General features: G+C 40.5%; 1 protein-coding gene and 1 long non-coding RNA gene across 6 annotated transcripts in view; one reads left to right on the forward strand and one right to left on the reverse strand.

The window, feature by feature from the left end:
• Positions 1-681: 681 nt before the first annotated feature.
• On the forward strand, positions 682-4,760 carry LOC133134688 (uncharacterized). The gene is made up of 3 exons (XR_009709335.1): positions 682-1,221; positions 1,871-1,907; positions 2,028-4,760. It is a non-coding gene; the product is annotated as an uncharacterized LOC133134688 (long non-coding RNA).
• A 1,594-nt stretch (positions 4,761-6,354) lies between these two features.
• The window catches only part of LOC133134689 (protein phosphatase 3 catalytic subunit alpha), a 130,619-nt gene continuing 122,122 nt past the window's right edge, over positions 6,355-14,851 (reverse strand). For 3 of the 5 annotated variants that reach the window (XM_061250975.1, XM_061250974.1, XM_061250978.1), the window contains 2 exons: positions 10,268-10,297; positions 6,355-6,597 (listed from right to left, as the gene is read on the reverse strand). In XM_061250975.1, the coding sequence (XP_061106959.1) occupies positions 6,401-6,597; positions 10,268-10,297 (227 nt within the window). In that variant the 3' untranslated portion in view covers positions 6,355-6,400. The remainder of the gene's footprint in view (positions 6,598-10,267; positions 10,298-14,851) is intronic. The other 2 variants (XM_061250977.1, XM_061250976.1) reach the window with 1 other exon arrangement.

Below are 14,851 nucleotides of genomic sequence, written 5' to 3' on the forward strand. Positions count from 1 at the left end.
CAACAGCATAAGTACATACTGTACATTTGAATTGTGTACATGTACATGATTGCTTATGCAGAGCCTGCTAGTTATTCTGTAGTTTTGTCTTCATGTTGTTCTTGTCTGTTATGTTCTGTACTTTGTTCTTATTTGTGAGGACCTCTGGAAAAGAAGCTGCTGCAGCAGCTAATGGCAGCCCATAGTCTAGTGGTTAAGGTACATGACTGGGCCCCGCAAGGTTGGTGGTTCAATCCATGGTGTAGCCACAATAAGATCCACACAGCTTTTGGGCCCTTAACCCTAAATTGCTCCTGGAGGATTGTCTCCTGCTCAGTATAATCAACTGTTAGTCGCTTTGGATAAAAGCGTCAGCTAAATAATTGTACTGGTAATGGTAATCCAGATAAACAAATATCAATGTCAATGTGTCACTTCTGGGGTTTATAAGGGAAATCCTCAAAAGCACAAACTGAATAGCTGATATTGAAAAGTGTAGAGCAATGTTTCTCAACTCCAGTCCTCGAGACGCACTTGCCAGAAGGTTTTTTTTAACCAGGTACTCACACGCCTGATTTAACTAATCAAGGTCATTGTTGGTGATATGATTGGTCCAGTCATTAAATCAGGCGTGTGAGTACCTGGTTAAAAAAAAAACCTTCTGGCAAGTGGCTCCCGAGAACTGGAGTTGAGAAACACTGGTGTACACTGGAGTGAATACAAGTGATTGGCACCCTACTTCAATGGAGGATATCTGATATCTATTAAGGCACTGTTCCAGTGTGTGGATGGGCCCCACTTTCTGGTATCTGTTAAGTCACAGTTCCAGTGTGCGTGCTTTATTTTACACCCCACGTTCCCCTGGCAGGAAGAACCTTACACTTTTATTGAAATCAATTTAATCTAAACGAGATTGCTCAATTTACTGTAGGAGTGTTAAGTTGGGCTCTCTGTGGAACTGCAGAAGAAGTAGAGAGTCACATATGTGGAGCGTTTCTCAAACCAAACGGCATGTTCACAAACTATTTTTTTCCCTTGTGTCCAACTGTTTTCATAGGTGTGTCACGCACACTGATGGCTATTCACTGTTTACTCTGGAATGTTATTGTTAGCAGATTGAGGACGTGGAAGTTTACTTCCCTGGGCCAGATTGTACCGAGCCTGTGAGAATAAAAAGACAGTCGGAAGACGCAAACTGTCTTCAGCGAAGAGTCATTACACCTCATCAGAGCCTCCCATTTTGTACGTTGGTTATAAACAAATTCTACTTTCCAGTCACAAATATTTTAACTTACACATTTACACAGGGTAAGTCACTGCCTGTGCGCCAATGTCTACATATAAAATAGTGAACCACAAAAAGTTCTGCAATAAAACTCCTGTGAAATGTTGCTTCATCTTTGCCAGTTATTCTTCCTTGTTTTTTTTAGTTGTGTTGTGGGCAGGGGGGTCACTGCATTGTTGTTCTACCCTGTTGATTTGAATCATTGAATGAATCCCCTGAGCCAAAAAGGCATCTAAAAACAAAAAGCCAATAAGGACACATGATAAGGTCACATGATGCCCTTTACAAAAACAAATGAGGGAGGAGTATTTATTTGGAACTACAGGAAAAAACAATAGTCCCCTGAGTGTAACATGGAATTTAACAGTACTACAATGTTGCAATGTATTTAGTTCCATACACTCTATGTTGCCATATCTCAGGGATGTTGATCTTCCAAAATATCTCAAAACTCCTTCAAATTATTCAGTAGATTCCTCACCTCCCAAGCCTCCCATACCTTTAAAATCCCTGTGTCTGGCAGCCCAACAAGCACAGCTGAGCATAACTGAAAAAACACCTTGGTTTGTGCAATACATCTGAATATCTTCAATTTGCTTTGTGTAGGTTTTCAGAAAAACAACGGAGGAGTGAATTATAAAAAGTATGTTTAATGTTTTCCTTTTCTATTTATCAGAAGTTTTGTTATAGGACAAAAGGCTTTTCAGAGAGCTAGATTCTGTCATCATGTTTTTATCACAGTATTTTTTTCTGTCCCCATTAGACTGCTGATAAAACAACTATCCTAGCCGGGCTGAATGCGCTGTGGCTGAACAATGGCAAGTTCATATACCCATTCGATCCTGCGTCGATTCGGCTCTCTGGACAAAGGCTTGCCTTTGGAATCTTTCTGGAGGAGTTGGCCCTGCTCCTTCCCAAATGTGGAGGTGCAGGACCTCCCAAAACAGGATGCGAAACGACCCGCTTCCTTCCAGAAGCCATTGTGATACACGTACACAGAGCTGCTCGAATGGGACGGGTGACGTTTCCTGACAAACACGGCTCTTTTTTCCCCTCCGTTCGGATCCCCGCCCTGCCCAGGGCTGCCTGGAGCCGGGGAACAGGTTCGAGAAAAATGTGAGGGTGGGTCGCTGTGCTGCCCTCTACAAAACATTTACAGGAGCCCCTCCCAACCAATTGGGTTTGTGCTTCAGCGTGTGGAAATCTCTGAACCTTGAGATCTAAGAATTATATGATTCTACCAGACATGTTTGACAAAAAATTGTGTCTGAAATATGCTGCTTCTACGGCAGTAAATATACACTCAGTGAGCACTTTATTAGGTATCAATTCTGACTTATTTGTATTCTGCTGCTGTAGCCTATCCGCTTAAGAGGTTTGATGTGTTGTGTGTTCAGAGATGCTCTTCTGCATACCATTGTTGTAATGCATGGTTGTTTGCTTTACTGTCTCCTTCCTGTCAGCTTTGACCAGTCTGGCCATTCTCCCCTGACCTCTCTCATTAACAAGACATTTTTGCCCAAATAACTGCTGCTCACTGGGTTTATTATTTTTTTTTTACACCATTCTCTGCAAACTCAGGAAACTGTTGTGTGAAAATCCCAGGAGATCAGCAGTTTGAGGTCTACCTAATAAAGTGCTCACTAAGTGTATATGTGAAGTTTCACAAAAAAATACTGTTTAAAAGTATGAAGAAATGCTAAATTTAAAATGTTTTATCTGCTTGGACCCCATTCACTTTGGTATCTTTGCCAAGGTGCTCTAGCCATAAACGTACCCAAGCACAGGTTTGAGAAAACAACGACTGGATCGTGTTTAGCCAGAGCTGAAGACGGGGTGTGTGAGACTGGCTGCCTCTGGAAAAACTTATCTGCGTTTTTTCCCACACTGTGGTTCTCTCTCATGGCCAAAGGGAGCCTCCAGCAGTAAAGCAGAACTTTTCCACACTATGCGAGGACATTGGCAATGTTTTGCTAGGCCACACATTACCCCAGGAAGAGGACAAAAGTATACTCATCTACGTCTAACCACAACGCTGACACGTTTTGACTAGTGTCTTCCTCAGACCATTGACTCTATATCCCGGGGCCCAGCATCCTAACTGAGGAAGGGCTATGAGTGGTGCCAACGGTGTACTTTTAGACTATAAATTCATCTGAGTTTATTTAATAAATGTCCCAAAAGATAGGGCGGGGTGTGCCATTGAGAAAAACATCTTCCATGCAACAGATGCAGTTATCCATTTGTTTATATAATCTTGCACTTGTTTTTAAGAGACTAATCAAAGAACTGTATTCCAAAGGAAACATCTTACACTTAAATGCTGCCAAGTCCCGTCTCCCCCACATTTGCGATAGCTATTAAGACATGAGACAATAAACCTGCAACACTTGAAGGTAAAAAAAAAGCTTTATCTCATTCTGACACAGTGAGTAGGGGGCCTAAGTGCTGGCCTCTCATGAATCATCTCACTTGTCTTTCTCCTTGCAAGTCGTGCCAGACCAATAGCATTGCTTGTCGAGCAGAAGTCTCTACCTCCCAGTTTTGTCTCATTGAAGGTTTCACCATCAGTCTGAATTCAGGAGTTAAACCTGCAGGCACTGTGGGCCTCCAGGACTGGAGTTAAATCTTCAGACACCGCGGCCCCCCAGAACTAGAATTAAACCTGTGGGCACTGTAGCCCTCCAGGACTGGATTAAACCTGCAGACACTGCGGCCCTCCAGGACTGGATTAAACCTGCAGACACTGTGGCCCTCCAGGACTGAAGTTAAACTTGTGGGCACTGTAGCCCTCCAGGACTGGAGTTAAACCTGCGGACAGTGTAAACACCTCTGTCATACAGGGGACGAGCTCAAGGCGTTATTTGTTGGTTAAGCTGCTGTACAACACTCAGTGAGCACTTTATTAGGTAGACTGGTACACCAGCTTGCTAATGCAAATATTTCATCAGCCAATCATGTGGCATGGCATGCAGACATGGTGAAGAGGTTCAGCTGTTATTCAGACCAAACGTCAGAATGGGGAAGAAATGTGATCTACATGACTCTGACTGTGGAATGATTGTTGGTGCCAGACAGGGTGGTTTGAGTATGGCTGATCTCCTGGAATTTTCACGAGTTTGCAGAGAATGGTGTGAAAAACAAAAAAAAATCCAGTGAACAAGTTCAGAGGAGAAGGGTCAGACTGGTCAAGGCTAACAGGAAAGTGACAATAACACAAATAACCACACATTACAACAGTGGTACGCAGAAGAGCATCCCTGAACACACAATGTGTCAAACCTGTGTGTGTCAAAAGTGGATAGGCTACAGCAGCAGAAGTCTATCTTCATTCATAAAATCTCAGTCAAAGGGATGCTTTTTCTCTTACAGCATTGCTCTTTCAGGGGAGAAAATAGAAACATTTCAGAAGCATTAAAATTAACAATAGGCCCTATATGATGACTTTATTTTCTAGACAGGTGAACTGGCTGCAGTATGCTTGTGTTTCAGGGCTACAAAGACACACATTTTGATTGGATATAATTTCATGCACATTTTTATTGAACAGTAATATAAAATACTTTTCATCGCTGCAAGTGCATGCTTTGTCTGCCAACAGTTTTGAAGTCAAATTACAAAAGCAAGGCTTCATGTTGTAGTGAATTACTTGGGCACTTAAACAGGAGTTAAAAAAGATGAATGGAGTTTTTTCAATTCTATCTTAAAGTATGGAGCAGTTACCAACCTTGTAACTGATATACAAAGCAATAGATCCAAATAATAATAATCATAGTAATAATAAACTTACACTTTTTTTGTGGCACGTTACGAAACAGAAGGAAAAATGACTAAACCATTATATGACACTAACAGCTATCATGCATTTTGAGTTCCACATGTAACCACAAACTTATCTCACAGGAGTTGCTAAACATGCTAAATCGGACTACGTGTGCAGTTACAAGCTTGTGTTAAAAATATTATGAATCCTCTTCTGTCTTAAATATCTCAATGTTTTACTTACAAAAGAAGGCATGAAGCAATCTCATGGCGCAAATATAGAGAATGCTAGTATACATTTCCAGTATAGTTCCACAAAGCCCACTACAGTACCCAAATGGGTTACTGTAGCCAAGTTAATTGAATCCATTAATTTACTTAATTTATATTTCATTAATTATAAAACATGCATAGGCAGATTCTTTTAGCTATTCCATTTTCATACAGAATATAGATGCTTTTCCACTGAACCTTAAGTGTTTTTTGCTCTCTATCTTTAAATGAACAAAGAGAAAAGGTCACCACTCATCAATACAGAATTCCAGCAAGCCACAACCGATAATAAAATCTCCCAACAAAACAAAACAAAACAAAATAAATCAGCAAATGATAAATGTAAAATTCCAGTTATTAAACTCCAAGAAAAAAAAGGTATTCATTGCCAAGCTATTTAGACATTAAACAGACAAAGAGGACCAAAGCACACATCAAATAAACCTGAGGTCAGCATATCTGTACAAAAACCATAAAACTTCTCTTTTTTTGGCATTTTAACAATGTTGCAACATTCTTTTAAGACTGCCTAATTTATTTTAGAGCTATTTTCGTGATAAGAGTAGCAAAAAAAAAAGTTATCAATAAATAGTCCTCATTTAGTTTGTACACCCTTATATGTTAAAAACTTTTTTAATGTACTGTCCATTTTTAGTGCTGTATTTTGTAAACGTACAAGTTAGTAAGAAGTTAGACAAAATGTTTTCATATCCAGTAATTGAACAAAGGCCTTTGTTACAACACATCATTTAAGATTTCCCTCTCTCCTCTCTCCCTTTATGCAAATGGATAACCAACTAAATCCCCAACCATTCGTAAGAGTCAACCAGCCTTAACTTCTCACACTTCTACACGCATAGTTTAAAGGCATAACCCAGAGAGACCAGGAAGTGACACATCGCCAAATCTACCTTTTCTCCGTTCCTAACCGTTGTCTCACACCCTCCTAGTCTCCTTCTCTGTCTTTTCCCTCCAAAACTGGACCCCTCCCCCCCTCAACTCCTAACCGGGAGGAAGGAGAAGATGAGTCCCCCCTCCCACCCCCCCACCTCCCTGTTCAGCTGCTCACTAGCGCCCCCTAGCCTTAGCGGCAGGAGCAGGTCACTGTATGTTGCTGCTGGGGCCTCCCTTGCCGTCGGTGCCGTTGGTCTCGGAGGACAGGGCCCGGTTGAGCGAGTTCAAGCTGGCGTCGCTGGGCAGGCCGTCTCGCCGAGGGGGCATCCGCTCGTTGATGCGGTCCAGCCCCTTGGCCTCCTCGAAGCTGCTGATTCGGTGTTGCGGGGAGAAGCCCTTGATGGCTGGAGGAGTAGAGGGGAGGCGCGGGAGGGGGAGGCGAGAGGGGCAGGGAGACAGACGGATGGGACAGGGTGTTAAGAACAGATCTCCTGAAAAACCCATTTTAGTAGCAGCCTGCCTGTTCGTCTGTGCTGGCACTTGTTGCCGAGCGTTTGTTGATAGGGAACATGGCCGCGACAGAGTGGGGACGGTTTGGGGGTGTAGAGGCTGTGTGTGGCTGTAGAAGGGCCAATGGGAATCACTCTGAAGGGATCAATAGTTCTGAGCGAAAGCAAATAATGTGTCGAAACTGAAGCCCTTTTTCAATGGGGGGGGGGGGGGGGGGAGTCTTCATAAATCATACAATAAATAATAATAATAAAGATATTAATATATCCTACCAGTTAAGGTTGATGGGTTTCTGTTCTACCTACACAGGGATCCTTTCCTAACCATGGGACTTGTCTTAAGCTTGTGAGGAAATGGGTATTTGAAAAGAAAGGGAAAGAGAGAGAGAAATGGAGAAGAGAGCAGCTGGCTCTGGGGAATGTGCCGTATGAAGAAAATCAATCCTTCTGCCCTACCCAATATAGCTTAGCTCTTCCACTGACATGTGCTTCTAGTAGAAGCATCACATGCACTGCATAAAATTATCATGTTTTATTAGGGTAGTACATAATACTTTTTTATTTATATTCAGGGCCAGTTACGCAGACAAAGATTAAGACAAGTCCTAGACTAAATTCATTATCTGTGTCTGTGAAGCCGGTCATTATAGTGTTTAGCCACTAGGTAAAGGTGTATGCCTATAATTTTACCAAATTTATAGGCATGCATATCTAAATGAGGAAGAAAATTTGAGCGAGAGGGCTGACATGGCGTGTCCATTCTGCAGTGGATATTCACTGTTGATAGGTAGCCCACTAAATGCACAAACCCCTGATTGGTTCAAATATAACAATGTAAGACCTTAAAATAATAAAATTGAAAGAAGTAACATGGTGGTTGGTCACACTTTGTAGGTTTTTATATGCAATTTGCACAAGAGGGCATTGAAGAAACAAAATTTAAGTATTAAATATGTCTGTTCTTTAGTTTTGGAGAAGTAAGCATTTTAAATTTATCGTCCTATTTTCAACTGGTTGAGAATGTTCACCACGTAGTACATAACCACTCCCCTTATCCCTCCCCTATAACTCGTGACCCATAGTTTGCACCACTGGTCTCCAGGCAAGGCAATGCAAATATTTGACAAACGTTAGGTTCACTTACAATAGAGTGCCTTTTAAGGACTATTAGACTATTTCTGGTTATATTAATTTAGCTAGCCAGTTTGCTTTCATACAGTGATGTTATCGGTAATGTTAGCTAGCTAGTTTTCTTTCAAAAGGACATTATAGTTGTGGTTTTATAATTTGGGTAGCTAACTAACAAAATTTACTATTGGATAAGTCAATGTCCTTACCTTAGCTATCGATAGTTGATATACTGATATAAGTTAGCTAGCTTATGAAAATTCAGTCTACCAAGATGAGCGTGTATCATGGAGATAACTATGGTAACAAACAACAATGTGCCGAAAATGGGAGCATGGTCTGTCAATCATAGCTAATTGACAGTTCTCATGACCATGCCCAGACAGTTTGGGTGAACCTTTATAGTGGGAAATTTAGACTCAGAAAAATAACTTTTAAAATAAATTTGAATAATTATACACAATTTTCTTTTGTTGCCTAAAGACAACTGGCAAGTGTCACATTCAACCACCATGTTACGCCATTAAAATGTGAACTGAATAACATAAGCTTATTTTGTTTCTTTGGTCATATATAACAAAATTAGAACATAAAGATTTTGTTTACATAAGGTCTTACACTAAGTAAAATATGTAATGACTATGTGCACATTGATCTACTTAAATCCTGACGTCTGCATCTTAAAACAGACCAAAGGAAATACAAAGTCCAAGAAAATATCCTAATCAAGTTAGTTACTCCTTGTCTATTTCCATCATCAGATTTAAACAGACTAAAGGCCTATGAAATATCCATTTTACTACAAAGAGCAAAGCAGATTAAGTTTAGGAAAAACACATTGATGGGATTTTCTACAATAATGTCATAAAAAAAGAAAAACACGACACGACCATCACCAGCAATCACCATATTTACCGCAATTATATATCCCGACTGAAGCTGGGATTACATAATTCTTCGCTGAACAAAAGCGGTATGGAAAAAAGGAGGGGGAAAAAAAACCAAATACCAAACATGTAAAGTGAAACAGAGGAAATCACTGATACGGAGCACATAAAAGACGGAGCTGTTATATCAGCTGCATGGAGAACAGGACAAACGGGGCTAGGTGCTAACCACTTGTTAGCCTGCTTGTAGCATGCAGCAAACCACTGGAGATGAGCTACCGATTCTAGAGATCGCTCTTTTTCCGGATCTTTCCATCGACTTGAATTTAGTCATTCTCTATTTTGTCACAAATTGGTGTCTTAGACCTGATGAAAAGTGGTAGAAAGGGGTGGAGAGGTGTGTGTTGCTGCATAGCGCAGGTCAGGGACAGGTTATTAGCAGCTCACGATAAAGAACACCACACAGCAGAAGTCACATGACCCACATGGAAAAGCCAAAAAAGAAAAAAAAAAGAAAAAGAAATGTTCAACACGGATGCACACTGCCCGTCAGAGTCGGTTCGGAGTAATTCACCAATTCTAAGGTAAATAGCAGAGCTCTTCCACTGCTATTTAGTGTGCATTTGATGTTGTTTCTTTTTATTATTTTGGGAGAGGGGTTAAATTATAATTTTTTTTCATCCAATTGGAATTTTGGCAGGCCAATTGGTGACAATATGCACATTTTTGTCCAATGAACACTTTCTTTCCCACGGAACTTTGTTTGGTGCAAAAACAAAGAACAACTGTTTTCTGTCATTAAACCAGCAACTGTTGTTTTAAAAGGGAACAATTCTGAGCTTTTCATAATGGTGGCTGTGTGTCAGTACATGGTGTTACAGGGTGAAGATGTGTTCGCATTAGTGTGATAATACTACTGGCCTCAGTGGTAATCTGTGAAAATTGACAGGTAAACCAATGTTAAACCATCATGGAGCATATGACCATTGGAAGAAGAAGAAGAAGAAGAAGAAGAAGAAGAAGAAGAAGAAGAAGAAGAAGAAGAAGAAGAAGAAGAAGAAGAAGAAGAAGAAGAAGAAGAAGAAGAAGAAGAAGAAGAAGAAGATACACATTCACTCAGGTATTGCTTCTGATTGGATGTTGTACATGTTATGAAGCTTCTGGCAGGATGTAGTGCATGCAGTGAAGCGTCTGATTGGATGTGGTTGTGGTACAACTGCACATTCTGAAGCTTTCTGAAGGTTTCTCCTAGATGTGATGCATGTAGTGAAGCAGGTGGGGCAGCCATGTTAGCTCAGGTGTAAGGGAGAGACTCATGGCTGCCATTACATGCCACACAAATTGTTCCCCCTTAAAGCAAGCGCAGCATTTTCTTTGACATGTTTCCATTGTTTTTTTTTGTTTTGTTTTTTTATTAAAGCTACGGTGCAGTTTGGTTAGCCCGACACCCACACACTCTGTACAAGCTACGGCAAAAGGAAATGAACGAACCCAGTGGAGCCCTTGTCTATTGCCAACAAAGCAAAAGAAAGGGAGACTGGCCGATTTACCTTCGTCAGCCTCAATAGCTTCAACAGTAGCTGAAGAGAAGAAGAGGGGTAGCAAAACGTGTGAGAAGAGCAAACAGAGGATTTCAGTTTCCGAGAACAAAGTCAACCAACAGCACGAGGGCGAGCGCAGAGCCAGGGTACACGCCACACACATAGGGACACACATCAATGTTAGTTGGAGAAGAAACAGCAGTTGCGGTGGAGGGGTCCGTAGCTAAATAGTTGAGAAAGACCACCCCCTGTAAAAACAAGATGATTATGTCTTTGCACTGGATGCAGACTGAGGAAGCAGAGGTACTTGCTGTTGGTTAAAAACCTGTCGAAGCCTCTAGAGAAAATAAAAAAGGAAAGGCTAAGCAATCAAAAGTAGGCAAAGCAAATGGCAGCAACAGTATCTGAGCGGTACTACTGAAGAAGTGATTTAACCCTTTGAAGAGTAGTTTTTTTGGAATGCTTTTTTATAATTCTATTTTATTTCCGTGTTCTAGAACTGAATTACCAGTAGTAATTGTGACTTCTTGTCCAGTTAAGAACATTCTAAGCACACATTTACGATTGTACATCTTTAAGGGTTAAGAAACCACCTGGAAATTCTACTCCTTATCTTCCGAGTTGCCTTACTGCAGGTAAAAGCACAACCACAGACCACAATAAATCACACACAAAGGAAACAAGATCAAATTTTGGGAGTAAATACATTAGAGGGCAATGCTCCAGAACTCCACTCCAGAAAGAGAACCAAACTGCAGGTTTCATTCAAATGAATGAGAACTTGATAGGAGCAGGGACAAAAATGGAAATAAGAGCCCTCACAATTTCCAAAGGAGAAAGAATATCTCCATTAAACAATTTCTTACCAATTATATAACACAGTTAATTAGACTAAAAAGACATTATTAGACTATATCAGTAAACTGATGCATGGAAGAAGCCTTGGCACCTCAAGTACAGTGGTGTGAAAAAGTGTTTGCCCCCTTCCTGATTTCTCATTTTTTTGCATGTTTGTCACACTTAAATGTTTCAGATCATCAAACAAATTTAAATATTATTCAAAGACAACACACGTAAACACAAAATGCAGTTTTTAAATGAAGGTTTTTATTATTAAGGGAGAAAAAAAATCCAAACCTACATGGCCCTGTGTGAAAAAGTGATTGCCCCCTAAACCTAATAACTGGTTGGGCCACCCTTAGCAGCAACAACTGTAATCAAGCGTTTGCAATAACTTGCAATGAGTCTCTTACAGCGCTGTGGAGGAATTTTGGCCCACTCATCTTTGCAGAATTGTTGTAATTCAGCCACATTGGAGGGTTTTCGAGCATGAACCGCCTTTTTAAGGTCATGCCACAGCATCTCAATAGGATTCAGGTCAGGACTTTGACTAGGTCACTCCAAAGTCTTCATTTTGTTTTTCTTCAGCCATTCAGAGGTGGACTTGCTGGTGTGTTTTGGATCATTGTCCTGCTGCAGAACCCAAGTTCGTTTCAGCTTGAGGTCACAAACAGATGGCCGGACATTCTCCTTCAGGATTTTTTGGTAGACAGCAGAATTCATGGTTCCATTTATCACAGCAAGTCTTCCAGGTCCTGAAGCTGCAAAACAGCCCCAGACCATCACACTACCACCACCATATTTTACTGTTGGTATGATGTTCTTTTTCTAAAATGCGGTGTTACTTTTACACCAGATGTAATGGGACACACACCTTCCAAAAAGTTCAACTTTTGTCTCGTCAGACCACAGAGTATTTTCCCAAAAGTCTTGGGGAACATCAAGATGTTTTCTGGCAAAATTGAGACGAGCCTTAATGTTCTTTTTGCTCAGCAGTGGTTTTCGTCTTGGAACTCTGCCATGCAGGCCATTTTTGCCCAGTCTCTTTCTTATGGTGGAGTCATGAACACTCTCCTTAACTGAGGCAAGTGAGGCCTGCAGTTCTTTGGATGTTGTTGTGGGGTCTTTTGTGACCTCTTGGATGAGTCGTCGCTGTGCTCTTGGGGTAATTTTGGTCGGCCGGCCACTCCTGGGAAGGTTTACCACTGTTCCATGTTTTCGCCATTTGTGGATAATGGCTCTCACTGTGGTTCGCTGGAGTCCCAAAGCTTTAGAAATGGCTTTATAACCTTTTCCAGACTGATAGATCTCAATTACTTTCTTTCTTATTTGTTTATTGATCTCGGCATGATGTCTAGCTTTTGAGGATCATTTGGTCTACTTCACTTTGTCAGGCAGGTCCTATTTAATTGATTTCTTGATTGAGAACAGGTATGGCAGTAATCAGGCCTGGGTGTGGCTAGAGAAATTGAACTCAGGTTTGATAAACCACAGTTAAGTTATGTTTTAACGGGGGGGGGGGGGGGGGATTTTTTTTCTCCCTTAATAATAAAAACCTTCATTTAAAAACTGCATTTTGTGTTTACTTGTGTTGTCTTTGAATAATATTTAAATTTGTTTGATGATCTGAAACATTTAAGTGTGACAAACATGCAAAAAAAAAAAGAAATCAGGAAGGGGGCAAACACTTTTTCACACCACTGTATATTCCACTTGTACAAATGTATCTTTGGGAGACTTACCGTAAGGAGATTGCTATTCAACATAATTGAGCGTTATTGTAATGACTGAGTGATTGAGAATATGTACGTTTATTCCACACACAACACAATTAAAACAGTTACCTAATGTCCTATATATACAGTGGCTTCAGACAGTATTCAGACCACCTCACATTTTGCACACTTGTGTTGTAGATTTTAAATGGATAACTTTACATTTTGCCCACCAATCTATACTCAATAATCCATAATGACAAAGTGAGAAGATGTTTTTAGAAATTTTAGCTAATTTATTAGAAATCTAAAACTGAAAGTATTCAGACCCTGTGGTACTCCAAATTGTAGTCAGATGCATCCTGTTTGCTTTAATTATCATTGAGATATGTCTAGGACTTGATTGGAGTTGACCTGCGGAAAATCAAATTTAATTGATTGGACATAGTCATAGATTGGAAGTCCAAGGATCTCTCTGTAGACCTCCGCAATAAAATTGTGGCGAGGCATCGATCAGGGCAAGGGTATAAAAAAAGCTTTGAGTGTTCCCAGGAGTGGCCTCAATAATTGTGCAATGGAAGAAGTTTGAAACCACCAGGACTCTTCCTAGAGATGGCTGTCTGGCCAAGGCCCCAAGAACCCAACGGTCACTCTAACAGAAGTCCTCTGCAGAGATGGAAGAACCTGCTGGAAGGACAACCATCACAGCAGCCCTCCATCAATCAGGCCTTTATGGCAGAGTGGCTAGACGGAAGCCACTCTTGAACAAAAAGCATGTGACAACCCTCTTGAACTCTGAGAGTATAAGGAAAAAGATTATCTGGTCTGATGAGAGTAAAACTTGAACTGTGGTCAGAGCTCCATGCATTATGTCTGGTGAACACCAGGCACTGCTCATCACCTGGCAAATACCATCCCTACAGTGAAGCATGGTGGTGGCAGCATTATGCTATGGGGGTGCTTCCGGGAGGGAGACTGGTCAGAATTGAGGGAAGGATGAATGCATCCAAATACAGAGAGGTCCTTGAAGTAAACCTGCTACCAAGTGCACTTGACCTCAGACTGGGGCGACAACTTTCAGCACGACAATGACCCAAAGCATACAGCCAAGACAAAGCTGGAGTGGCTTTGGGACAAGTCTCTGACTGTCACTGAGTGGCCCAGCCAAAGCCCAGACTTAATCCCCATAGAACACCTGTGGAGAGACCTGAAGATGGCAGTTCACAGACGCCTCCCATCCAAACTGATAGATCTTGAGAGGATCTGCCAGACAGAATGGGATAAACTGCCCAAATCCGGGTGTGCAAAGCTTGTAGAGACTTACCCAAGAAGACTCGGAGCTGTAATTGATGCTAAAGGGGCTTCTACAAAGTACTGATTTAAGGGTCTGAATAGTTACATAACTGAGAGATTTCAGTTTTTGATTTTGAATAAATTTGCAAAAATGTATAAAAAATATGTTTTCACTTTGATATTATGGGCTATTGAGTGTAGTAATTTTATCCATTTAAAATTAGCACAATAAAGTGCAAAAAGTGAATGGGTATGAATAGATTTTTAAGCCAATGTATGTATATATACACATAGTATGCATCAAAATGTTTTGCAAAAATACATATTTTTGCTTGATTTAGCTCTGTACTCCAGAATTTTATATGAAATGGGAGACTATAATAATAATAATAATAACAATAATACTTTATTCATATAGCACTTGTATAAACCAAAGTCTAAGTGCTTCACAGAGAATACATTTAAAACAAATAAAATTGAAAAATAATAAAACATATTACTAATTACACCATGTATAAGACTACGTAGAAAACGTGCTGTCATTTCTACACGGTGAAAAGCTGAGAATCTGCACTTGAACCACATGCAATTAATCGTTTAATTAGAAATAAAACAAATTATGGTGTGCAGCGCCAAATCAAGAAAAAATGTGTCTTTGTCCCAAACATTATGGAGCATACTGTATATCATTATATATTCTGCATATATAATATATACACACACGGGAAAGAATGCCTTCCACCAC

The sequence above is a fragment of the Conger conger genome, chromosome 8, assembly GCF_963514075.1.
Source record: "Conger conger chromosome 8, fConCon1.1, whole genome shotgun sequence".
Lineage (NCBI taxonomy): Eukaryota > Metazoa > Chordata > Actinopteri > Anguilliformes > Congridae > Conger > Conger conger.